The 26632-nt window shown below is 39.1% G+C and overlaps 1 protein-coding gene across 1 annotated transcript in view; it reads left to right on the forward strand.

Annotated features, from left to right (window-relative positions):
- CTBS (chitobiase) overlaps positions 1-26632 on the forward strand; it is a 78455-nt gene that overhangs the window by 33216 nt on the left and 18607 nt on the right. Inside the window, exons 8-9 of the mRNA XM_032424916.1 lie at positions 20408-20546; positions 21300-21508. Coding sequence (XP_032280807.1) covers positions 20408-20546; positions 21300-21508 — 348 coding nt within the window. The remainder of the gene's footprint in view (positions 1-20407; positions 20547-21299; positions 21509-26632) is intronic.

The raw sequence follows: 26632 nt of genomic DNA on the forward strand, positions 1-26632 counted from the left end.
AGGCTGTTCTGTTGAAACTGCTGTTTAGGAATTTTTCTCTTTAGAGAAAAACCTTCAGGAAATGGGATCCCAGTCATCAATGCTTTGAGGGTGTCCCCGGCCAGGCTCTGGCCAGTTTTGTTTTAAAACTATGGTCTCAGGGCACCTGGGTGGCTCAGTCAGTTGAGCGGCTGCCTTCAGCTCAGGTTGTAATCTCGGGGTCCTGGGATCAAGCCCCGTGTAGGGCTCCCTGCTCAGTGGGGAGCCTGCTTCTCCTGCCTCCCCCCAACCCCGCTCGCTCGCTCACTCTCGCACTCTCAAATAAAATCTTTAACAAAAAAACTATGGTCTCTCTCATATGCATTTATAACTAAATGGACTGACTTAACCAAAATGTAGAACATCAATGGCCATTATGGGGAATTTCGATCTCCCCAAACCTGCTTTACTCGAAGTTAGCTATGGCTCCAAAACAAAAAACTGAATGGGATGCTTATTTTAAATGGTACCTCGAGGCTTCCAGATGTTCTCAGGATTCTAAGTTTGCATCTTTGAAAGATACTGTTTCTAACCTAACTGAGGCAAACAATTGAAAGGAGTCTAAATGGCTTCTGAGGGCCCCTTTCCCTCCCTCATCTTCTTTGCAGACATGAATCTGTCTTCTCCTTCCTCTCCTGAGCCTCTTAAAAACCATATTCTTTATTTTTTTAAACTTTATTTTTTATTTATCGGAGAGAGGGAGAGAACACATGAGTGAGAAGGGCAGAGGGACAGGGAAAAGCAGACTCCCCACTGACTGCTGAGCAGAGAGCCCAAGGTGGGGCTCGATCCCTGGACCCTGAAATCATGACCTGAGCTGAAGGCAGATGCTTAACCGACTGAGCCACCCAGGTGCTCCAAAACCTTCCTCTTTAAAGTTTTTTGTTGACCTAAACAAAACCCAAGTTTCTTATGATCCCTTATTTCTTATGATCCCCCTTATAAGGCCGAATTGTGAGCCATAAAGTTTCCTAAAGTGACTGAGTACCCCATAAATTTGCTGAAAAATTTAGCATATTCAGACTTCATATCTCAGATTTATATCAACTAGTCCACCTGCTTAGTGGTGAGGACCAGGCCAGATATTGGATGAAACTAACCCTAAGGTAACATCCTGATGGTGATTTAGAAAAACTCCAAATTTTTGACAAGATGCTAGAACACTCACTGGAAATCTCTACTGAGCAATTAGAGTAGCTTTTGTTAAGCCTGCTGATTGAAACAAGATTCAAGCTTATACACAAAAGCCTGACAAACCTGTTTATGATTATTACAATCAACTCCAAATTGCATTTTAAGAATATTCTGGTCTTTCTGTAGATGTTGAATCCATCTGGGTAGCATTTCATTCTGTTTATTAATGGGCTTAACTGGGACCTTTCTCTTTTAGTTAAAAGGATCAGGATGAAATAAGAAACTTACCACTCCAGATTTAGTTAATTTGGCAAATCCGCTCACTCACCTCCTTGATGAACCACCTAAAAGAAAGACTGCTAAAAATCTCAATTTTCAACTCCAGCAAATGAAGGCCGCTAAACAAAACCCAAATCCCCGTAGTTTCTGTTGTTACTGTTCTAAAGAGCCAGGGCATTGGGAAAAAGAGAGTTTTATGAATTTAAGCATTCTTAAATGGTACCTTCAGCCTTCTCGTTGGCCTTTCCAATGTCCTCTTAATTCCCGGTAACAGAGTTCCAAGGAATTATAGGGGCTCTTCTCAATCCTCCCTCTTAATTGGCTTCAGAGAAACCACTCTCCAGACTGGAAATGAAAATCTGTTTTTTCTGATACCAGAACTACACTCTCAGTGCTTAACCCCACTGCTACAGGGCAGCCCCGGCCTTAGAGCACTAGAACAGTTCAAATAGTGGGGGGTCTCTAATAAACCTCAGCAAGATCCTGTCTCTGAACCTTTTCCCTTTTGTGTAGGCCCTTTGAGACCTACCCTTTTTCTCTTTAGTTATTCTACCTCCATTTATTGGGCTGAGATTTCTTAGAAAAGTATCATGCTAATATTTTTCTCAAATGGGAGAAATAATTCTAGAATTTGACAATGGTAATGAAAATAGCCAACCAAGGAAATTAAATGACCCTTCAACATATTTTATTTATTCGTATCGGCTGAGCTACCATCCTTGGGCAAAAGCCTCAATTGATACTGGCAAAATCCCCAATGCACCTCCCATCAAGATTCAAATAGATCCCTTAAAACCTCTCCCATAATTAATGCCCTATAAATAAGGCTCTCAAGGAGACATCAAGTCCATAATAGAATATTACAATGCTCGGGGCTTCATTGTCTCCTGCAGTAGTGCCTGTAATACCCCTATTTTAGCTACGAGAAAACCCAATGACAAGGATGGAGGTTTGCCCAAGACCTCCAAGCAATAAATAACTTTGTTATTTCTTGGCACCCTGTGGCTCCTAACCCCCTCCCCCATTTTGCCAAGGGTAAAACTGCAAACATTTATACTATTGTTATGTTTTGGGGGTAGCTCATGACTTTGGAATATTATGGGGACAATGGGCTGTCCTTATCTCTAATGGAAATAAAATTTAAAATGGCTCCTATGTCCAAAACTTATTAGAAGCCATATTTTTGTTGACTGCCCTAGCTCTGAAGGTTCCTGGCATTTCAGACTCACTCCCTGGAGGACAAAGTAATCCACCTCACTATTTCTGCCAAAATTGCTCTTCTCAAGGAAATCATTGGCCAGACCTCTCCCATAGCTCAAAGGGATGTTCTCTCAAATGATAATATTGGAAAAATTGACCAGAAATACCCAACAATTGGCCCTAGAGAAGGGAAAAATATTGGAAATCTAATAATTTTTGGCTCCATAAAAAGACAACTCTGTTGTGGGCCAAATAACACTATGGCCCTACCAGAAATTCTAAATTTCCTGTACTTAACCACTGTACATGCATTGAACAATTAGTCTGCTGACAAATGATAGCATTTATGAACAAATTTTGGTGGGGAAAAGTTAATGAGGCTTTCCAAAGTGCCTACCATCCAGAGAAATCTGTTCCTACAAATGCATTTTAGACAACTTCCCCTCTCATGGATAAATATATTTTAGTCATGGATAAATATATTTTAGTCATGGTTTGTGTGTTTTCTCACTGGACCAAAGCTTTCTCTTCTAAGTCAGGCCAATGCTTCTGTCAGAAAAGATTATACCTGGGGCACCCCTCTCAGATATCACAGTGATCAGGGAACCTATTTTACTGGTCAGGTTCTATGCTGTTTGGCTGGTTTTACAACACTTTCATTGTGCATACTGTCCTCAATCCTCAGGGTTAGTCACATGCACTAATGGCACTATTAAGATTCAACTGGCAAAATTAATAGAGATCCTCCAAATACCTTGGCCTAAAGCACTGCTGTTGGTCCTCTAACTCTCAGATCCACCCCCATTTGAACTCCTCGCTCTCACCCTTGTAATAGTCATAGGACATGCAGTGCACTTTGCCCTGCCTCCTCTGACCCACAGTTAATAAAAGGAGATACATACTTCAATATTGTAAAGGTCTAATTGCTTCTATTAAAAATAACTATACTTTGTCATTTAAAATTTTTTAAATTCCAGTATAATTAGCATACAGTGTTGTATTTCAGGGTGTACAATATAGTGATTCAACAGTTCTGTACATTACTCAGTGCTCATCATAACTGTATTCTTAATCCCTTTCACCTATTTTACCCATCCCTCCATCCCTCCCCCTCTGGTATCCATCAGTTCTCTATTTTTTAAGTTTTTAATTTTTTAAATTTAATTTTATTATGTTAGTCACCATACATCATTAGTTTTTGATGTAGTGTTCCATGATTCATTGTTTTCGTATAACACCCAGTGCTCCATGCAGTACGTGCCCTCCTTAGTACCCATCACCTGGCTAACCCAACCCCTCACCCCCCTCCCCTCTAAAACCCTCAGTTTGTTTCTCAGAGTCCATAGTCTCTCATGGTTCGTCTCCCCCTCAAATTCCGCCCCCTTCATTTTTCCCTTCCTTCTCCTAATGTCCTCCATGCTATTCCTTATGTTCCACAAATAAGTGAAACCATATGATAATTGACTTTCTCTGCTTGACTTATTTCACTTAGCATAATCTCCTCCAGTCCCATCCATGTTGATGCAAAAGTTGGGTATTCATCCTTTCTGATGGCTGAGGAATATTCCATTGTATATATGGACCACATCTTCTTTATCCATTCATCTGTTGAAGGGCATCTCGGCTCTTTCCATAGTTTGGCTATTGTGGACATTGCTGCTATGAACATTGGGGTGCATGTGGCCCTTCTTTTCACTACATCTGTGTCTTTGGGGTAAATCCCCAGTAGTGCAATTGCTGGGTCATAGGGTAGCTTTATTTTTAAATTTTTGAGGAACCTCCACACTGTTTTCCAAAGACGCTGTACCAACTTGCATTCCCACCAACAGTCTAAGAGGGTTCCCCTTTCTCCACAACTTCTCCAACATTTGTCTTTCTTGCCTTGTCAATTTTTGCCATTCTAACTGGTGTAAGGTGGTATCTCAATGTGGTTTTTGATTTGAATTTCCCTGATGGCTAATGACGATGAACATTTTTTCATGTGTCTGTTAGCCATTTGTATGTCTTCTTTTGAGACGTGTCTGTTCATGTCTTATGCCCATTTCTTGATTTGATTATTTGTTTTTTGGGTGTTGAGTTTGGGAAGTTCTTTATAGATCTTGGAAATCAGCCCTTTGTCTGTAGTGTCATTTGCAAATATCTTCTCCCATTCTGTGGGTTGCCTCTTTGTTTTGTTGACTGTTTCCTTTGCTGTGCAGAAGCTTTTTATCTTGATAAAGTCCCAAAAATTCATTTTTGCTTTTGTTTCACTTGCCTTTGGAGATGTATCTTGAAAGAAGTTGCTGTGGCCAATGTCGAAGAGGTTACTGCCTATGTTCTCCTCTAGGATTTTGATGGATTCCTGTCTCACATTGAGGTCTTTCATCCATTTTGAGTTTATCTTTGTGTATGGTGTTAGAGAATGGTCGAGTTTCATTCTTCTGTATATAGCTGTCCAATTTTCCCAGCACCATTTATTGAAGAGACTGTCTTTTTTCCATTGCATGTTTTTTCCTGCTTTGTCAAAGATTATTTGACCATAGAGTTGAGGGTCCATGTCTGGGCTCTCTTTCTGTTCCACTGGTCTATATGTCTATTTTTGTGCCAGTACCATGCTGTCTTGGTGATCACAGCTTTGTAATATAGCTTGAAATTGGGCAACGTGATGCCCCCAGCTTTGTTTTTCTTTTTCAACATTTCCTTGGCGATTTGGGGTCTTTTCTGATTCCATACAAATTTTAGGAATGTTTGTTCCAGCACTTTGAAAAATGTCATTGGAATTTTGATTGGGATGGCATTGAAGGTATAGATTGCTCTGGGCAGCATAGACATTTTAACAATGTTTATTCTTCTGATCCATGAGCATGAAATATTTTTCCATCTTTTTGTGCCTTCAATTTCTTTCCTGAGTGTTCTGTAGTTCCTAGAGTATAGATCCTTTACCTCTTTGGTTAGGTTTATTCCAAAGTATCTTATGGTTTTTGGTGCTATTGTAAATGGAATCGTTTCTCTAATTTCTCTTTCTACAGTTGCATTGTTAGTGTATAAGAAAGCAACTGATTTCTGTGCATTGATTTCGTATCCTGCCACATTACCGAATTGCTGTATGAGTTCTAGTTATTTGGGGGTGGAGACTTTTGGATTTTCCACATAAAGTATCATGTCATCTGTGAAGAGAGAGTTTGACTTCTTCTTTGCCAATTTGAATACCTTTTATTTCTTTTTGTTGTCTGAGTGCTGTTGCTAGGACTTCTAGTACTATGTTGAACAATAGTGGCAAGAGTGGGCATCCTTGACATGTTCCTGATCTTCTGGTAAAGGCTTTCCTCTTTTCCCCATTGAGGATGATCTTCGTTGTGGGTTTTTCATAGATGGATTTTATGAACCTGAGGAATGTTCCCTCTATCCCTATACTCTGAAGAGTTTTAATCAGGAAAGGATGTTGTATTTTGTCAAATGCTTTTTCTGCATCAATTGAGAGGACCATATGGTTCTTCTCCCTCCTCTTATTAATGTGTTCTATCACATTGATTGATTTGCGAATGTTGAACCACCCTTGCATCCCAGGGATAAATCTCACTTGGTCGTGGTGGGTGATCCTTTTAATGTATTGTTGGATCCTATTAGCTAGGATTTTGTTGAGAATATTGGAATCCATACTCATCAGGGATATCGGTCTGAAATTTTCCTTTTTGATGGGGTCTTTGCCTGGTTTGGGGATTAAGGTAATGCTGGCCTCATAGAATGAGTCTGGAAGCTTTACTTCTGTTTCTGTTTTTTGAAACAGCTTCAGGAGAATAGGTATTATTTCTTTTTTGAATGTGGTAGAGCTCCCCAGGGAATCCATCAGGCCCTGGACTCTTGTTTTTTGGGAGGTTTTTGATCACTGCTTCAATCTCGTTACTGGTTATTGGCCTATTCAGGTTGTCAATTTCTTCCTGTTTCAGTCTTGGGAGTTTATAGGTTTCCAGGAAGGCCTCCATTTCATCCAGATTGCTCAATTTATTGGCATATAGTTGTTGATAATAATTTCTAATAATTGTTTCTATTTCCTTGGTGTTTGTCATGCTCTCTCCCCTTTCATTCATAATTTTATTAATTTGCGTCCTTTCTCTTTTCTTTTGGATAAGTCTGGCCAGTGGTTTTTCAATCTTATTAATTCTTTCAAAGAACCAGCTTCTAGTTTCATTGATCTGGTCTACTGTGTTTCTGGTTTCTAATTCATTGATCTCTGCTCTAATCTTAATTATTTCTCTTCTAATGCATGGCTTAGGCATCGTGTGTTGCTTTTTCTCTAGTTCTTTAAGGTGTAAAGTTAGTTGGTGAATTCAGGATTTTTCTATTTTTTTGAGTGAGGCTTGGATGTCTATATATTTCCCCCATAGGACTGCCTTTGCAGTGTCCCATAGGTTTTGGACCAATGTGTTTTCATTCTCATTGGTTTCCATAAATTGTTTAAGTTCTTCTTTGATTACCTGGTTGACCGAAACATTCTTGAGCAGAGTGGTCTTTAGCTTCCAAGTGTTTGAATTTCTCCCAAATTTTTTCTTGTGATTGAGTTCCAGTTTTAAAGCATTATGGTCTGAGAATATGCAGGGAATAATCTCAGTCTTTTGGTATCGGTTGAGACCTGATTCGTGACCCAGTATGTGGTCTATTCTGGAGGAAGTTCTGTGTGCGCTCAAGAAGAATGAGTATCTGTTGTTTTAGGGTGGAATGTTCTGTATATATCTCTGAAGTCCATCTGGTCCAGTGTGTCATTCAAAGCTCTTGTTTCTTTGTTGATTTTCTGCTTAGATGATCTGCTTAGATGTCTATTGCTGAGAGTGGAGTATTGAGGTCTCCTACAATTAATGTATTATCAGTATGACTCTCTATTTTGGTTAACAGTTGGCTTATGTAGATGGCTGCTCCCATTGGGGGTGTAGATATTTATAATTGTTAGATCTTCTTGTTGGATAGACCCTTTAAGAATGATATAGTGTCCTTCTGTGTCTCTAACTACAGTCTTTAGCTTAAAATCTAATTTGTCTGATATAAGAATTGCTAGCCCAGCTTTCTTTTGAGGTCTGCTGGCATGGAAGATGGATCTCCATCCCTTCACTTTCAGTCTGGATGTATCTTTAGGTTCAAAATGAGTCTCTTGTAGACAGCATATGGATGGGTCCTGTCTTTTTATCCAATCTGCAACCCTGTGCCGTTTTATGGGACCATTTAGGCCGTTCACGTTAAGAGTGATTATTGAAAGATATGAATTTCTTGTCATCATGTTGCCTGTGAAGTCCTTGTTTCTATAGATTGTCTCTGTAAATTTCTGTTGTATATCACTGTTGGGGTCTTTCTCCTTTTATAGAACCCCCCTTAATATTTCTTGCAGGGCCAGCTTAGTGGTCACATATTCTTTCAGTTTCTGTCAGTCTTGGAAGCTCAGCATCTCTCCATCCATTCTAAATGACAGCCTTGCCAGGTAAAGTATTCTTGGCTGCATGTTTTTCTCATTTTGTACCCTGAATATGTCTTGCCAGCCCTTTCTGGCTTGCCAGGTCTCTGTGGATAGGTCTGATGTTATTCTGATGTTCCTTGCTCTGTACGTGAGGAATCTCTTCTCCCTAACTGCCCTTAAGATGGTTTCCTTGGTTCTAAGATTTGTGAGTTTTACTATTACATGCCAGGGCATTGGCCTGTTTTCCTTGATCTTGGGAGGGGTCCTCTCTGCCTCTAGGACACGAATGTTTGTTTCATTCCCCAGATTAGGGAAGTTCTCAGCTCCAATTTGCTCTAATATATCTTCTAGTCCTCTCTCTCTCTCCACCCCCTCAGGGATCCCAATAATTCTGACATTGGAACTTTTCATGGTGTCACTTATTTCTCTGATTCTGTTTTCATGGATTGTGAGTTGTTTCACCCCCAGTTTCTCCCTGGCTTCCTCTTTTTCCTTCTTTTCTATCAATTGGTCTTCTAGATTACTAATTCATTCTTCTGCCTCGCTTACCTTAGCTGTTAGATTGTTTAGTTTAGATTGAATCTCACTGATAGCATTTTTAAGTTCTGCCAATTCAGCTTTCATTTCTGCCCTTAGAGACTCTGTGTTGCCATTAATCGATTTCTCCATTCCAGCTATTGTCTTCGTAATTGCTACCCTGAAGTCCATCTCCGACATCTTGACTGTATCTGGATCCATTTGTAAATCTGTGGCAGAAGTCACAGTCTCTGAGTCTTTCCTATTTTGGGGGTTCCTCCTCCTAGTCATTCTGTTGAGGGATGGTTGAGGGAATGTACAGAGTCCAAATTATTGACCACAACCCAAGCAAGATGCACCTGTTTTATAGGGACCTTAGGGTTGTCGGCCTCTTGTTCTCCCAGCCTATCTTCTGGGGGAGGGGCCTGCCTCACTGTTACTCAGGCAACCCTGTTTGGGCAGAGTTGCTCTGCCCCCTGTGGTGGGGGATGGGCTCAGTGAAAACTGTTTATGGGGGGCTTTTGTTCTCTGGAGGCTTTCCGCGTCTCTTCTGAGAGTCAGAGCAGAAGAGATCGTTTCCAACCCTCTGCCTCAGAACAGAGAGATCACAGTCTGTTCCTCAGTGAGCTCTCCAGGCCACACTATCTCCATTTCTGTCTGTGCTGCTATAAACTGCAGTGTCCTGGGTTTTGCGCCCCTCAGCAGCACTCCCAGTCCTTGCCTCCAGATCGGGGCTCATCTCTGCCCTTTGTGCTTCTAAAACAGCCAGGCACCCCCAGTTCGCAAGCACAGCCCCGCCCCTCCAGGTTTCAGCTTGGGGGGCTGCCCTAACGTCCTTTCCCCGCTGCTACCTGTCTGCGAGTCTGTGCCCCATCCCCAGTGCGGGAGGCTTTCGCTCACCAGCAGTGCAGGATCCCCACGGCTCCCTCCCTCTTCCATTTATCTTCAGATATGTGCCTGTGGAATCACGGCTCCCCGCTTCATACCTTGAAACCAACCGCCTGCGATATTTGTTTGTAGAGATCCAGATATATCTTCTTACATCTCAGGCTGATTTGGTGGGTGTTCAGAGTGGTCTAGTAGATATCCAGCTCAATTCAGGGGACCAGTTGGAATAGGGTCCCCTACTGCTCCGCCATCTTTATTCTCTGGTCTCTATTTAACAGTGATTTTTTTTGTCTTTTTTTTCTTTGTTTCTTAAATTCCACATATGAGTGAAATCATATGGTATTTATCTTTCTCTGACTTATTTCCCTTAGCATTATACCCTTTAGATCCATCCATGTTGTTGCAAATGGCAAGATATCATTCTTTTTGATGGTGGAATAATATTCCAGTGTGTGTGTGTGTGTGTGTGTACACGTATACGTGTATGTGTGTGTACACACTACACCTTCTTTATTCATTCATCTATCGATGGATACTTGGGCTTCTTCTATAATTTGGCTATTGTAGTAGATAATGCTGTAATAAACATGGGGTTGCATATATCTTTTTGAATTAGTATTTTTATATTCTTTGGGTAAATACCCAGTAGTGGAACTGCTACATCCTAGGGAAGTTCTATTTTTAATTTTTCGAAGAAGCTCCATACAGTTTTCCACAGTGGCTGCACCAGTTTGCTTCCCCACGAAGAGTGCATGAGGGTTCCTTTTCCTCCACAGCCTCACCAACACTTGTTTCTTGTGTTTTTGATTTTTGCCATTCTGACAAGTGTGAGGTGATATCTCATTGTGGTTTTGTTTTGCATTTCCCTGATGATTAGTGATGTTGAGCATCTTTTCATGTGTCTGTTGGCCATCTGAAAGTCGTCTTTGGAGAAGTGTCTGCTCATGTCTTCTGCCCATTTTTAATTGGATTATTTGGGGTTTTGGTGTTGAATTGTATAAGTTCTTTATATAATTTGGATACCAACCCTTTATCAGATATATCATCTGCAAATATCTTCTCCCATTCAGTAGGTTGCCTTTTAGTTTTGTTGATTATTTCCTTCAATGTGCAGAAGCTTCTTATTTTGATGTAGTCCCAATAGTATATTTTTGCTTTTATCCTCTTGCTTCAGGAGATCTATCTAGAAAAATGTTACTACGACCAATATCAGAGAAATTACTGCCTGTATTCTCCTCTAGGATTTTTATGGTTTCAGGTCTTACATTTAATCCATTTCAGTTTATTTTTCTGTATGATATGAGAAAATGGTCTGGTTTCATTATTTTGCATGTAGCTGTCCAATTTTCCCAATATCATTTGTTGAAGAGACAGTCTTTTTCCCATTGCAGATTCTTGCCTCCTTTGTCAAAGATTAATGTCTATATATTTGTGGGTTTATTTCTGGGCTCTATTATTCTGTTCCAGTGATCTGTGTGTCTATTTTTGTGCCAGTACCATACTGTTTTGATTACTGTAGCTTTGCAATATATCTTGAAATGTAGGATTGTGATACCTCCAGTTTTGTTCTTTTTTTCAAGATTACATTGGCTATTTGAGGTCTTTTGTGGTTCCATAGAAATTTTAGTATTATTCTAGTTCTTTGAAAAATGCTGTTGTTATTTTGATGGGGATTGCATTAAATCTGTAGATTGCTTTGGGTAGTATGGACATTTTAACAATATTGGTTCTTCCAAGCTATGAGCATGGAATATCTTTCAATTTGTGTTGTCTTCATTTCTTTCATCATTGTTTTATAGTTTTCAGAGTATAGGTCTTTCACCTCCTCGGATAAGTTTATTCCTAGGTATTTTATTATTTTTGGTGCAATTGTAAATGGGATTGTTTTCTTAATTTCTCTTTCTGCTACTTCATTAGTGTATAGAAATGTAATGGATTTCTCTATTGATTTTACATCCTGAAATCTTACTGAATTCATTTATCACTTATAGTGGCTTTTTTGGTGAAGTTTTTAGGGTTTTCTATATATAGTATTATGTCATCTGCAAATAGTAACAGTTTTAGATCTTCTTTACCAACTTGGATTCCTTTTTATTTCTTTTTCTTGTCCGATTGCCGTGGCTAGGACTTCCAGAACTATGTTGACTAAAAGCGGGGAGTGTGAACATCCTTGTCTTGTTCCTGATCTTAGGGGGAAAGCTCTCAGTTTTTCACCATTGAATATGATGTTAGCTGTGGGTTTTTCTCATATAGCCTTTATTTTTTGAGATATTTTCCCTCTAAATTTGTTTTCAGTTGAATGGATGTTGTACTTTGCTGAATGCATTTTCTGAATCTATTGAAATGATCATATGGTTTTTATCCCTTCTCTTGTTGATGTGATGTATCATGTTGATTGGTTTGTGAATACTGAATCACTCTTCTAGCCCAGGAATAAATCCCATTTGATTCTGGGGAATGATTTTTTTAATGTATTGTTGGATTTGGTTTGCTAATAGTTTGTTGAGGATTTTTTGCATCTATGTTTACCAGAGATATTGGCCTGTAGTTTGTTTTCTTTCTTTCTTTCTTTCTTTCTTTCTTTCTTTCTTTCTTCCTTTCCTTTCCTTTCCTTTCCTTTCCTTTCCTTTCCTTTCCTTTTCTTTTCTTTTCTTTTCTTTCTTTTCTTTCTTTCTTTTTTTGTAGTGTCTTTGTCTGGTTTGGGTATCTGGGTAATGTTGGCCTCATTGAATGAATTTGGAAGCTGTCTTTCCTCTTATTTTTTGGAATAGTTTGAGAGGAATAGATATTAACTCTTCTTTAAATGTTTGGTAGAATTCACCTGTGAAGCCATCTGATCCTGGATTTTTGTTGGGCATTTTTTGATTACTGACTCAACTTCGTTGCTGGTAATCAGTCTGTTCAAATTTTCTATTTCTTTCTAATTCAGTTTCAGGAGGTTATATGTCTCTAGGAATTTATCTATTTCTTCTAGGTTGTCCCAATTTTTGTCATATATTATATTTCTGTGTTGCTGGTTGTTACTTCTCTTTTATTTCTGATTTTGAGTCTTTTCTTTCTTTTTTTTTGATAGTTTTGGCTAAAGTTTATTAATTTTGTTTATCTTTTCAAAGTAGTGGCTCCTGATTTCATTGATCAGCTCTAATTTTTATTATGTCCATCCTTCTACTGGTTTTGGGTTTGCTTTGTTCTTTTTCTAGCTCCTTTAGGTGTAAAGTTAGGTTGTTTGAGATTTTTCTTATTGAGACAAGCCTCTATTGCTCTAAAATTTCCTCTGAGAACAGCTTTTGCTGCATCCCAAAGATTTTAGATGGTTGTGTTTTCATTTTCATTTGTCTCCATGTATTTTATTTCCTCTTTGATTTCTTGGTTGACCCTCTCATTGTTTAGTAGCATATTGTATTACCTCCATGTATTTGTGGTATTTTTTCTTGTGGTTGATTTCTAGTTTCATAGCATTGTGATCAGAAAAGATGCATGGTATGACTTCTATCTTTTTGAATTTGTTGACTTATTTTGTGGCCTCACATGTGATTTATCCTGGAGAATGTTTCATGTGCCCTTGAAAAGAATGTGTATTCTGCTGTTTTAGGATGGAATATTCTGAATATATTAGATCTGTTTGGTTCAATGTGTCATTCAAAGCCACTGTTTCATTGATTCTGTTTAGATAATCTATCCATTGATATAAGTAGGGTGTTAAAGTCCCTTTCTATTATTGCATCGCTACTGATTACTTCGTTTGTTATTAGCTGCTTTATGTATCTGAGTGCTCTCTTGTTGGGTGCATAAATGTTTACATTTGTTATATCTTCTTGTGGGATTGTCCCTTTTATTATTATATAGTGTCTTTATCTCTTGTTATAGTCTCTTGTTATAGTCTTGTTAAAATCTTTTGTCTGATGTAAGTATTGATACCTCAGCTTTCTTTTCCATTTGAATGAGAAATACTTTTCCATCCCTTCATTTTCAATCTGCATGTGTCTTTATGTCTAAAATGAGTCCCTTGTAGGAAGCATAGAGATGGGTCTTGCTGGTTGGTTTTTTTTTTAGTAGGCTCCATGCTCAGTGTGGAGCCCAATGTGGGCTGAGATCAAGAGTCAGATGCTCAACTGACTGAGCCACCCATGCACCCTGGGCCTTGCTTTTTATCCATTCTGTCACCTTATGTCTTTTGATTGGAGCCTTTAGTCCATTTACATTCAAAGTAATTATTGATAGGTATGTACTTATTGCCATTTTGTTACTTGTTTTTCAGTTGTTTTTGTAGTTGTTTTCTGTTCCTTTCTTCTCTTGCTCTCTTCCCCCACAGTTTGCTGGCTTTCTTTAATGATATACTTGGATTCCTTTCTCTTTATTTTTTGTATATCTATTTCTGGTTGTTGATTTGGTTACAATTAGGTTTATATATAACATCTTAGGCATATATCAGTCTATATTAAGTGGATAGTCACTTAAGTTTGAATCCATTCTGAAAGCACTAAATTTTTACTCCTCTCCCCTTCATGTTTTCAGTATATGGTATCCTACTTTACATCCTTTTATTTTGTGAATCCCTTGACTGATTTTTATAGATATACTTAATTTTACTGATTTTGTGTTTCCTATTTTTCTTACCCTTTCCACTCAAAGAGTCCCCTTTAACATTTCCTATTTCTATAGCACTAGAGTAGTGGTGATGAATTCCTTCAACTTTTGTTTGTCTGGGAAACTATCTTTCCTTCTATTCTGAATGAAAACCTTGCGGATAGAGTATTCTTGATTGCAGGTTTTGTTTGTTTGTTTTTTAGCACTTTGAATATATCATGCCGCTCTTCTCTGGCCTGCAAAGTTTCTGCTGAAAAATCAGCTGATAACCTTATGGGATTTCCCTTGTATGTAACTGTTTGCTCTTGCTACATTTAAAATTCTCTGTTGACCATTCCTTTTTACCATTTTAATTACTGTGTGTCTTGATGTGGACCTCCTTGGCTTGATTTTGTTGGGGGCTCTCTGTGCCTCCTACATCTGGATATCTGTTTTCTTCCCAAGATTCAGGAAGTTTTAAACTATTCTTCAAATACATTTTCTGTCCCCTTTTCTCTCTCTTCTCCTTCTGGGATCCTATAATGCAAACGTTATTATGCTTGATGGTGTTGTTGAGTCCCCTTTCATCTATTTTCATTTTGGGTTATTTTATTTATTTATTTACTTATTTAGTCTCCTGTTCAGCTTGATTGCTTTCTATTACTCTGCCCTCCAGGTCACTGATCTATTCTTCTGTTTCTTCTACTTTACTATTTATTCCCTCTAGTGTTTTTTAATTTGTTATTGAGTTCTTATTAGAACTTAGATAAAAGAACCTGATTCGTTCTTTTTGATGTTTTCTGTCTCTTTGTTGAGGGTCTGACAGAGGTCCTTCAACTCTTTTCTCGAGTCCAGTGAGTATCTTTATGACACTTTAAATTCTCTATCAGGCATATTACTTATCTGTTTCATTTAGCTCTCTTCCTGTGGTTTTGTCCTGTTCTTTCATTTGGGACATATTCCTCTCATTTTGACTAACTCTTTGTGTCAGTTCCTGTGTTAGGAAAGTCAGCTACATTTCTTGCTCTTGAAAGTAGTGGCCTTATGAATAAGAGGTTCTGTGGTGCTCTGCAGTGCAATGTCCCCTGTTCACCAGAAGCTGGTGCTTCAGGGATGCCTCCTATATGTGTTGTATGCACCCTGCTATTGTGGCTCAGCTGTGTTTGCCTTCAGTCCAGTCATCTGCAATGGCTCTTTTTGCCTGTTGTGGGCAGAGCTTAGTACCTGTGTTGTTAGAGGGTTAGTCTGGGGCTGCCTTTGGCTTGAGTTGAGTTTGACCAGGTGTTTTCCAGGGATGCAGTAGCATGGAACTATAGGACACTTTTCCTGTGTGGTCCCCTGAGAAGCTTTGTTTGGTGGCCAGGGCCATCAGATGTCTGCCCCTAGCCTACTGCTGGGGCTGCAGTTGGACTGGTCTGTGTAGTTATCTTCCCCTCTCCCAAGGGCAGGAGTCATTTTGGAGTGATGCTGGCCCCTGTTGGGGCTGCTTGTAGACTTCCACGTTTGTGGCACCACTTTAGATGCACTTGGGCTAAGGTTGTATTGGAGGGGGAAGGTCTGCAGGAGAATGTGGGGGCAGGATGCATGGTGCCAGCAAGGTCTGTGCTGGTCCAAAGTGGGAGAGGAGCTGCAGCCACCCAGGAAACCTGCCAAGGCCAGCCAGTTTGTGGAGGGGCAGATCTACAGAAGAACGTGGAGGTGAGGCATGCTGTTAGCAAGCTAGGTAGAGAGTGTTCCCGCAGCACTGTCTTCTGCAGTTGTCTGTGTATCTAGACTAGGGGAGGGAAATGGCACCTACCAGCTCTTTTGTTGTTAAAGTTTCCCAAAGATCTCTGCCCCTCCAACACACACTATTATTAAGTAAATCTCCTTCTTGTATACCCCTGGTGTTTTTCAAACTGCTGCTCTATGCTGTGTCTTAGAGGGGCCGTTTGGTGTGCTGTCTCTTTAAGGGTGAGAACTCAGTTTCCTATTGCCTTCTGGCTCTCTCAGAGCCAAGCCAGCTGATTTTTTTAAATTCCAGGTATTAATCCCCTTTGATTGTAAGAACTCATGAAATTTGCCCCCTCCCATTTTCAAAGCCAAATGTTATGGGGATTTGTCTTCCCAATGTGGGTTCCCTGTGCCCGGGTTGCCTGGTATGGGATCTGCTCCCCACTGCTACCTGTACCTATGGCAACCCTCCCTCCCATGGACAGTCCTGTGGGTCAGATTGGCTCCTGACCACATCTCCATCCTTCCTACCCTCTTTGATGTGCCCTCTTCTTTTATATTTAGCTGTGGAGAGTCTGTTCTTTCAGTCTTTGGGTCATCATCAGGGCTCAAAAATAAGCATACTTAGGTAGAGCAATCTTATCACAATGCACTCTCAAGAGATTTTGTGGGATGAAAAACACCTCCATAAAAAGTCTTCTGCCTCACTGGGAAGACCCTTATCAGGAACTGCAAACCAACCCTTGTGCCACGAAACTCCAGGGAATAGACTCTTGGATTCATGTAACACACCTAAAGAAAGCACCAAACCATAACTGGACCTGCACACCCTCTGATGACATTAAAGTAAAGATTTCCTGGAATTGAAGCAGATGATATCTGATGAGACAGATTTCCCAAGATGTCTGGACCAGGCCTGTATACCTTTTCCTCACCATTGATGCTTCTTTTTTGTGGGAAGACAATGCCTCCTCTGCACTTCCCAAGCCCTTGTGGAAGGCAGAAACCTCTTCTTTTGATTATAGCTTTTTGGAAACAGCTTCATCATGATCCTGGGACAAATTAGTTTTTCACTTGCTTTATTTTTGAAGGGTTAGAAAGTTCAGAATTCATAAAAGTCCTTCATCTGAACTATTAACTGATTTTGGATTCTTATCCAGATTCATGGTTTCTGATTTTGCAACCACAGACTGTATTTTCAATAATACATTTGATTCCAAACAGTCTTTTGAGGTAACAATACTATTGTAAAACATCTTTGAGGTTGTGCTGTTTTGCAAAAAGTTCATCAGCTATTGCTTCATGTTTATATCTGCACTGTAACTTCTCAAGATGCCTCAGTTAAGTCTTTTAGTGTGGTCTTGTAGTATTTATGATTCTGTGTTCATGGTCTCTTTAAGTGGAGCCTGCCAGGAGGCATACATGGCTCCAGGTTTGCCTTCATAGAATCTTTCTCCCATAAGTTGGAATAAGTGTCAATAAATATTTCAGTGTCTACTTCCAGACCTAGAGTCCTGGTTTAGAACTATTATACAATTTGGAATTGGTATGTTACTTCTGTTTTGTATATTTGTTTATTTTGTTGCCTGTTAGACTTTAAAAAAATGTTGTCTCCATTAATGTGATGCTGGCTCAACCCTTCGAGATGATTTCCAGCACCTAGGACCTTGACTAGATACTACTTTAGCTGGGAGTACCTGAGAGTTTCTCCCTCCTAATCAAATGTGAGTAACATAGAAGTACTTTCCCTCCAATATAGGATGTGACAACCAGGGGAAGATCCTTCCTGGTACTGAGGGACAAAACCACTAAATGTGGAAAACTTCCCTCTTGATCAGTGATGTTTTCAAAAAAAGATCAAAAGTGGGAAATGTGAAAATTAACAAAAGGAAACCTCATTTAAAATGGAGTTGGGAGGCCAACAGGGGGCGCTGTCACATCCTGCCACTCATCAATTGCAGACCCAAAAAGGTACCCAAAGAAAAAGCAGGGGTACCTTGCACGTGGATACTACTTTACTATTCTCAGCAAGAAGGATTTCTTCCTCCCTCAGTAAAGCCCAGGTAATTAGAGACTGTCACAACTCAGCCAATGAAAAACCACTATATTTCAAGTTTCTAGTTTACTCTAATTGACTTTATTTATAATAGCCTTGTCAATTTCCCCCTTTCCTCTGTAAAAGAGCATTCCTTTCCTTTGTTCTGCAGATTTACCAATGCTATTGCCATAGCTTGCTTGTCCTGGATTGTAATTCTCTGCTATTCCTAAATAAACTCAGTTTTTTGCTGGTAAAATAACTGGCAGTTTTATTTTTAAAACTAACACAGTCTCAAGGGCAAATCTTTTTTAAAGACTGGGACAATTTCCAGTTCTTAATCTAACAGATTTTGAAGCAGAGGCATTTAAATGCCAGTAAAAGGTATATATACATTGCTTAGGAGAAGAAGTAAAGGTGGTAAAGTGTTTGTAAAGAACCTACTTAGTGTGGAAACCAAACATCTGACTTATTTACTGTAGCTCTCAATACCTCTCTGGGCATTTGGAAAATCAATTATTCAAAGAAGCAAAATTTTGTTCATTCATCTGTTCATGGTAAATGGTCTTTTTTGCTACTGACCTATATTCTTCAAACACAGATTAGACTACATTGCTCTTTTCACCCTTATATTTTCAGTGCATTCATCCAGTTATATTTTTAGGATTTCTATTATATCACAAGCTCTCAGTATACAAACTTAAACAATCTAAACAAATTCAATCTTAATTATCAGAATTAAAATAGGGGATAAGGTGGGGCGCCTGGGTGGCTCAGTTGGTTAAGCGACTGCCTTCGGCTCAGGTCATGATCCTGGAGTCCCGGGATCGAGTCCCGCATCGGGCTCCCTGCTCAGCAGGGAGTCTGCTTCTCCCTCTCCCGCTCCCCCCTCTTGTGCTCTCTCTCTCTCTCACTCTCTCTCTCAAATAAATAAATAAAAATAAAATCTTTAAAAAAAAATAGGGGATAAGGTTTGTGATGGAAATATGAGTCTAAAACCTCCAAAACAACGGGCCATTCCAATTTCACATTCTTTACTTTTTATTTTAGTGGGCAATTGCCTAGGAGAAAAATGGGTTATGCATAGTTAATTCGGAAAAGTAAAAAATAAAAATGTAAGGAAAATGAGAAAATTAAGAAATGTCTGGTTTAACTCTTATACCTAGTTCTCTCCCACCCCTCACCCATCCATTCTCCTTACAGTGACCCAGGGATTACTGATCTCTCCCCCTTTCTCATTTGTTAATGCAAATCTTATGTCCCTCCTCTGCTTAAAACACTAATGGTTGCCCACTCATCTCAGGATAAAATACAAAATCCCCAGTGATCTACAAAGCCCTACTTGATCTTGTCACTACCTACCTTACTAGTTTTATCTGATTTCACGTACTTTTAGGATTTCTGTGCTCCAGCCACATTGATATTCTTTTGGTTCCAGAAATTCAGAATTCTTCTGAGGTATTGAGACATTTGCCCTCCTTTGTTCCCTCTGCTGAGAATGCTCTTTTTGTTTATAGGTAACCCTGCATCGTGTCTAGGTCATTGCTCAGATTTCAGTTTTCCCCCAAAGTGTGTAGTTCTGTTTTCCTGCCCTATCAGCGTAGCAGTCCCCCTTTATATGCTGTCATGGATGCCTGCATTCTCATGCAGCCCTTAACACTCTTGTAATTGAACAGCTCATGGACCTAGTCTCTTTAACTTCTGTCACTAATGTCTAGCAATATACATTCCCTAAACCTTACTGAAATTCAATAAATATTCGCTAAATCAATGAATTAACACCTTATTTGGAATAAAATGATGAGACTTCTGTGCTTCTAGAATTATCTGGGCGGGGCGGGGGATACTGGTGAAACATAACATCTACCACCTTAGAACTATTCTAAGAAGTCTGTCTCGCCAAAAACCATTCATAGTAAATGCAGGATCTGGTATATTTGTATAGATGGAGTAGCTCCATCTGCAGCAGCCAGAAACAAGTACTTATCAACCTCCTTTTCTTACTTTACTCATTCATTAGTAACAAAGTCCTGTTAATTTTGCCCTTAGGATCTTCCATATCTGTTCATGTATCTTATTTATCTCTGCCTTTCTACAAGTTTAATTTGAGGTCATCATCATCTCCTGCATAGATTCTTCTAACAGCTTTCCTATTAGTTATTCTTTCAGTTTTAGCCTCTGTTCCCACTTCAGCTGAAGGTATTTTTCTAAAATATATATATAAATGCATACCTAAAATGTATACATTCTCCTTTTAAAACGCTTTCCCTCAGGATAATGTACTAATTTCTCAAGAGGGCTTACAAGGCCTTTTATAACTTAACCCTGCCTACCACTCTTTGGTTCTTTATTGCTATCTCCTGCCAAATTCAAGGTGTCAGCTATACCTAATACTTACTTATGCAATCACCATGTTTTCTCTGCCTCCAGGTCTTGGCTCTTTCCACTATTTCTTCCTAGCCCTACTTTTGAGGCCTGGCTAATTTTTCCCACCACCATTTATATTAGGACACCTATGTCTTGTTTGTTGTACTCTTAATGCCTGGCATATGATCAGTGTTTAATGTTATTTTGGGTGGTCAGCATTGTATTCTTCTTGGTTTAAGTGATGATGCTTATCTTTGCTGTTTTGGCAGGTTTTTGTTTTTGATGTTGGAAATAAAACTTGGAAATTTTATGATTGGTCACAGATTACAACTGTGGTGATTTTTGGAAAATATGACCCAGAACTTATGTGTTATGCTCATTCACATGGAGCCAGAGTAGTGCTAAAAGGTGAGTTACAGTTTTTACCAGATGTGTCCAGCCAATTGGTATTTACTTGCATTGTTTGCCATCCTGACTTTCCAAATAATTCCCTTTTCATGTTTATCTGGTAAATTTTTTATCATCCTAAAATTAATCTTATATCCTAATTCATTTCACAGATAGTTTTTTTTTTAAAGATTTTATTTATTTATTTGACAGAGAGAGAGAGACAGCAAGAGAGGGAACACAAGCAGGGGCAGTGGGAGAGATAGTTAAAATAACTATAGGGCGCCTGGGTGGCTCAGTCGTTAAGCGTCTGCCTTCGGCTCAGGTTCTGACTCTGGAGTCCTGGGATCAAGTCCCACGCTCCCCGCTCTGCGGGGAGTCTGCTTCTCCCTCTGACCCTCCCCCACCACCATGCGCTCTCTCTCTCCCATTCTCCCTCTCAGATAAATAAATAAAATCTTAAAAAAAAAAAATAATAAGCCACTATGATTTTGAGCAAAATGTGAATCCTAATTAGCATGATGACTTTTAGTTAGTCATAGTCTTCAATTTCTACTTCTAATTTGAGAATTATATTACTAATTATTCATAATGGTTATTTTGGAGATTGAGTAATGACTTTCTATTATTTCAGTATATTATTTCTCTACTTCAAAAACTTAAGTTGGGGGCTTAGTATTCCAAAATAATGAGATGTTTTAAAGGTTTTGTGAAATAAATGTCATTAAACTGCAAAAAGCATATATGCACAAAAGATGTATATTTCTTCCATAGGAGATGCACCCTTAAAGAATATCACTGATCCTATTTTCAGAGCATCCTGGATAGCTCAAAAAGTTAAGTTGGCCAAAACACAATATATGGATGGAATTAATATAGACATAGAGCAAGAAGCTAATTGTTTATCACCGGAATATTATGCATTAACCACTTTAGTCAAAGAAACCACAGACTCTTTCCATCGTGAAATTAAGGGATCACAGGTAAAAGTTCATTTGTTATTTTTTGGATCTCCTTATTTTCCCTATCAAAATGTATTCATGAAAGTGTGACTAATAGAATCTCAGCTTTACTGAGTAGGAGAGAATTTCAGCACATATATCCTAAAAATGTTTTCTGAACTTTTGAGGTTCTTATTAGAGTTTTATAGAATTTTAAGGTGCTCTGTTCTCTGTCCATATGAAGACACAGCAATGAGATTGTTCTCCCTACTTGCCTTGCAGCAGGGTTAGAGATACTAAATAGGCAACTGGATCAGCAAGAATCAGGAAGTGCTTAGCTGTCCAGCCCTGCTTTCACTAGGGCAGGACAGAAATAGCTCTTGCCTAAGAGTAGACATAGTTCTGGGGAAGTGTCTCACTCACTTCATAGGCTCTGAATTACTTGTAAAGCACCTGACGTCCAAGAAAGCTCTAAGTACTAACTCCACATAATTTGACAGAGCTATGACAAAGCCTTCCCCATTGCCATAGTGAGCATGATTAGAGCAGAAGATCACAGCAGAAGGCATCTTGCCAGGCAATATATGGGTAATAAAAGATAATGTGGCCCTGGATCAGTGATCTCAAACCTGACCACATATTAAGATAACCAAGTCTTTCTTTTCTTTCTTTTCTTTTTCCTTTTTTTGAGAGCATGCATGCATGCAAGCAGGCAGGGGAGGGGCAAAGGGAGGAGCAGAGAGAATCTTAAGTAGGCTCCATGCTCAGCACAGAGCCTGGTGCCAGGGCTTGATCTTATGACCCTGAGATCATGACCTGAGCCAAAATCAAGAGCCAGACACTTATCTGACTGAGCCACCCAGGCACCCCAAAATAACCAAGTCTTTAAACACACACACACACACACACACACACTGCAATGAAGCAAGTCAAATGAACTTTTTGGCTTTCCAGTACATATAAAGTTATGTTTACTCTTTACTATAGTCTATTGAGTGTGCAATAGTATTACATCTGAAAAATAATGTAAATACCTTAATTAAAAAATACTGTATTGCTAAAAATGCTAACCATCATCTGAGCTTTTCAGCAAGTTGTAATCTTTTTGCTGGGAAAGGGTCTTGCCTTGATGTTAATGGCTGTGACTGACCAGGGTGGTGGTTGCTAAAGGTGGGGGAGGCTGTGGCAATTTCTTAAAATAGAACAAAAATGAAGTTTGCTGCACTGATGGACTCTTCCTTTCACAAACAATATCTTTGTATCATGCAATGCTGTTTAAATAGCATTTTACCCACAGTAGAACTTCTCCCAAAATTGGAGTCCATTCTCTCAAATCTTGCTGCTGCTTTATTGACTAAATGTATGTAATTTTCTAAATCTCTTGTTGTCATTTCAATGATCTTCATAGCATCTTCACCAGGAGTAGATTCCATCTCAAGAAACCACTTTCTTTGCTCATTCATAAGAAGCAATTCCTCATCTGTGAAAGTTTTATCATGAGATAGCAGCCATTCAGTCACATCTTCAGGCTCTACTTCTACTTCTAGTTCTCCTGCTAGGTCTACCACATCTACAGTTACTGCCTCCATGAAAGTCTTAAACCCCTCCATGAGGGTAGGTCCTGTTCCAAACTCCTCTTACTGTTAATATTTTGATTTTTTTCCCATGAATCACAAATGTTCTTAATGGCATATAGAATGGTGAATCCTTTCCAGAAGGTTTTCTTTCTTTCTTTTTTTAAAGATTTTTTATTTATTTATTTGAGAGAGAGAGAGCACATGAGAGGGGGGAGAGTCAGAGGGAGAAGCAGACTCCCTGCTGAGCAGGGAGCCCCATGCGGGACTCGATCCAGGGACCCCAGGATCATGACCTGAGCCGAAGGCAGTCGCTCAACCAACTGAGCCACCCAGGTGCCCCAGGTTTTCAGTTTACTTTGCCCAGATCCTTCAACGGAATCATTGTCTGTGGCAACTGTAGTCCTACTAAATACGTTTCTTAAATAATAAGATTTGAAATTTGGAATGACTATTTGATCCATGGGCTGCAGAATGGATGTTGTGTTAGCCAGCATGAAAACAACATGCATCTCATTGTCTATCTCCATCAGAGCTCTTCAGTGACCAGGTACATTGTCAATGAGTAGTCATATTTTGAAAGGAATCTTTCTTCAGTAGCTCTTTTTTTTTTTTTTTTTTTTTAAGATTTTATTTATTTGAGAGAGAGAGACAGAGCGAGCATGAGAGGGGGGAGGGTCGGGAGGGTCAGAGGGAGAAGCAGACTCCCTGCCGAGCAGGGAGCCTGATGCGGGACTCGATCCAGAGACTCCAGGATCATGACCTGAGCCGAAGGCAGTCGCTTAACCAACTGAGCCACCCAGGCGCCCTCTTCAGTAGCTCTTAACAGTGGGCTTAAAACATTCAGTAAACCATGTTGTAAACAGATGTGCCCACATCCAGCTTTTTTATTCCATTTATAGAGCACAGGCAGAGTAGATTTAACATAATTCTTAAGGGGCCTAGGATTTTCAGAATGGTCAATGAGAAATGGCTTCTACTTAAAGCCACTAGCTACTTTAGCCCCTAACAAGAGACTCAGCCTGTTCTATGAAGCCTTGAAGCCAGGCTTTGACTTCTTTCCTGGTATGGAAGTCCTAGATGGCATCTTCTTCCAATAGAAAGCTGTTTTGTGTATCTTAAAAATCTGTTGTTTAGTATAGCCACCTTCATTAATTATCTTAGCTAGATCTTATAATTCACCACAGCTTCTATATCAGCACTTGCTGCTTCACCTTGCACTTTTTTTTTTTTTAATGGAGAAAACTTCTTCCCTTAAACCTCATGAAACAAACTCTGTTGCTCCAAACTTATTTTTGCAGCTTCCTTACTTCTCCCAACCTTCAGAGAATTTAAGGCCTTATTCTCTGGATTAGGCTATGGCTTAAGGGGATGTTGTGGCTGGTTTGATCTTCCATCCAGACCACTACAACTTTTTCCATATCAGCAATATGGCTGTTTTGCTTTCTTATTTTTTTTTAATTTTTAGTATTTTTTATTTTTTTATTTTATTATGTTATGTTAATCGCCATACATTACATCATTAGTTTTTGATGCTTTCTTATAATACATGTGTTCACTGGAGTAGCACTTCTAATTCCTTCAAGAATTTTTTCTTTCACAACTTGGCTGTTTGGCACAAGAAGCCTAGCTTTTGGCCTTTCTCAGCTTTTGATAAACTTTCCTCACTAAGCTTAATCATTTCTAGCTTTTGATTCAAAGTGAGAGACGTGTGACTCTTCCTTTCACTTGAACACTTAGAGGCCATTGTAGAGTTATTAATTTGTTCTAATTTCAATGTTATTGTGTCTCAGGGAATAGGGAGGCCCAAGAAGAGGGACAGAGACAGGGAAACAACCAGTGGGTGGAGCAGTCAGAACACACACATTTATGGATTGTTTGCCATCTTATATGGGCATGGTTTGTGGCACCCTAAAACTATTACAATTGTAACATTAAAAATCACTGACCACAAATCAGAACAAATAATGAAAAAGTTTGATATATTGTGAGAATTACCAAAATGTGACACAGAGACATGAAGTGAGCAAATGCTGTTGGAATAATGGTGCTGAGAGACTTGCTTGATGCACGGTTGCCAAAAACTTTAAATCTGTAAAAAAAAAAAAAAAAAAAAGCAGTATCTGTGAAGCACAATAAAATGAGATACACCTATACAAGACTAAATAGTGAGATTTTTTTTTTTTTTTTTTTAAAGATTTTATTTATTTATTTGAGAGAGAGAGACTGAGAGAGAGAGCACATGAGAGGGGGGAGGGTCGAGGGTCAGAGGGAGAAGCAGACTCCCTGCCGAGCAGGGAGCCCGATGTGGGACTCGATCCAGGGACTCCAGGATCATGACCTGAGCCGAAGGCAGTCGCTTAACCAACTGAGCCACCCAGGCGCCCTAAATAGTGAGATTTTTGAAGGTGGGGACCAGCTCCTTTCTATCTAACACAATGTTAAAAATTGTTTATTTAGTGAATAAATGATACCTGCCTTTCAAAAATTTAAAATCTAGTTAAGTAGGAAATATATACATATGAAATATATATTCTATTTCATATAAATAGGTTTAGAGTCACTGGTTTATACTACCTGAGAATCACCTGATTGTTAAACTATCTCGAGAGATTGATTCAGTAGGTCTGGCATAGAGCCTAGGAACTGTATTTTTACCAACTGTGCTGGGTGATTTTGGTACAATTGGTCAACATGAATTTGAGAACTGGAAAATAATAAATGATATAAGGATTGATATCTCTGTGGCTTTATGTAAGCAAGGAAGTTTTATCAGTGTAGAATTTGGCTTTTCAGCTAAGTACAATTTATTTATTACCTATTTATTTACCCCATCTCCCCACCCACTCCCCTCTGGCAACTACCAGTTCTCTGTATTTAGAAGTCTGTTTTTTGTTTGTTTGTTCCTTTGTTCACTTGTTTTGTTTCTTAAATTCCACATATGACTGAAATCATATGGTATTTGTCTTTCTTATTTCACTTAGCATAATACCTTCTAGGTCCATCCATGTTGTTGCAAAGAGTAGGATCTCATTCTTCTTTATGGCTGAGAAATATTCCATCATATAGAGAGAGAGAGGGACGGAAGGAGGGAGAGAGGGGGAGACAGACATAGAAACATACCCGCATCTTCTTTACCCCTTCATCTATGGATAGACACTTGGATATCCTCCATATCTTGACTATTGTAAATAATGCTAATAAACATCGGGATGCATATCTTTTTGAATTAGTGTTTTCATTTTCTTTGGGTAAATACCCAGTAGTGGAATTACTGGATCATATGGTATTTCTGTTTTTAATTTTTTTGAGGAAACTCCATACTGTTTTCCATAGTGAATGCACCAATCACATCCTCACCAACAGTGCACAAACGTTCTCCTCATCCTTGTCAATACTTATTTCTTGTCTTTTTGATAGTAGCCATTCTGATAAGTGAGATCTCCTTGTGGTTTTGATTTGCAATTCCTTGATGATTAGTAATGTTGAGCATCTTTTCATGTGTCTGTTGGCCATTTGTATGTCATCTTTGGAAAAATGTCTATTCAGGTCCTCTGCCCATTTTTAATTGGACTATTTGTGTTTTGGGTGT

This window comes from Phoca vitulina, unplaced genomic scaffold, assembly GCF_004348235.1.
Source record: "Phoca vitulina isolate PV1807 unplaced genomic scaffold, GSC_HSeal_1.0 scaffold2, whole genome shotgun sequence".
Lineage (NCBI taxonomy): Eukaryota > Metazoa > Chordata > Mammalia > Carnivora > Phocidae > Phoca > Phoca vitulina.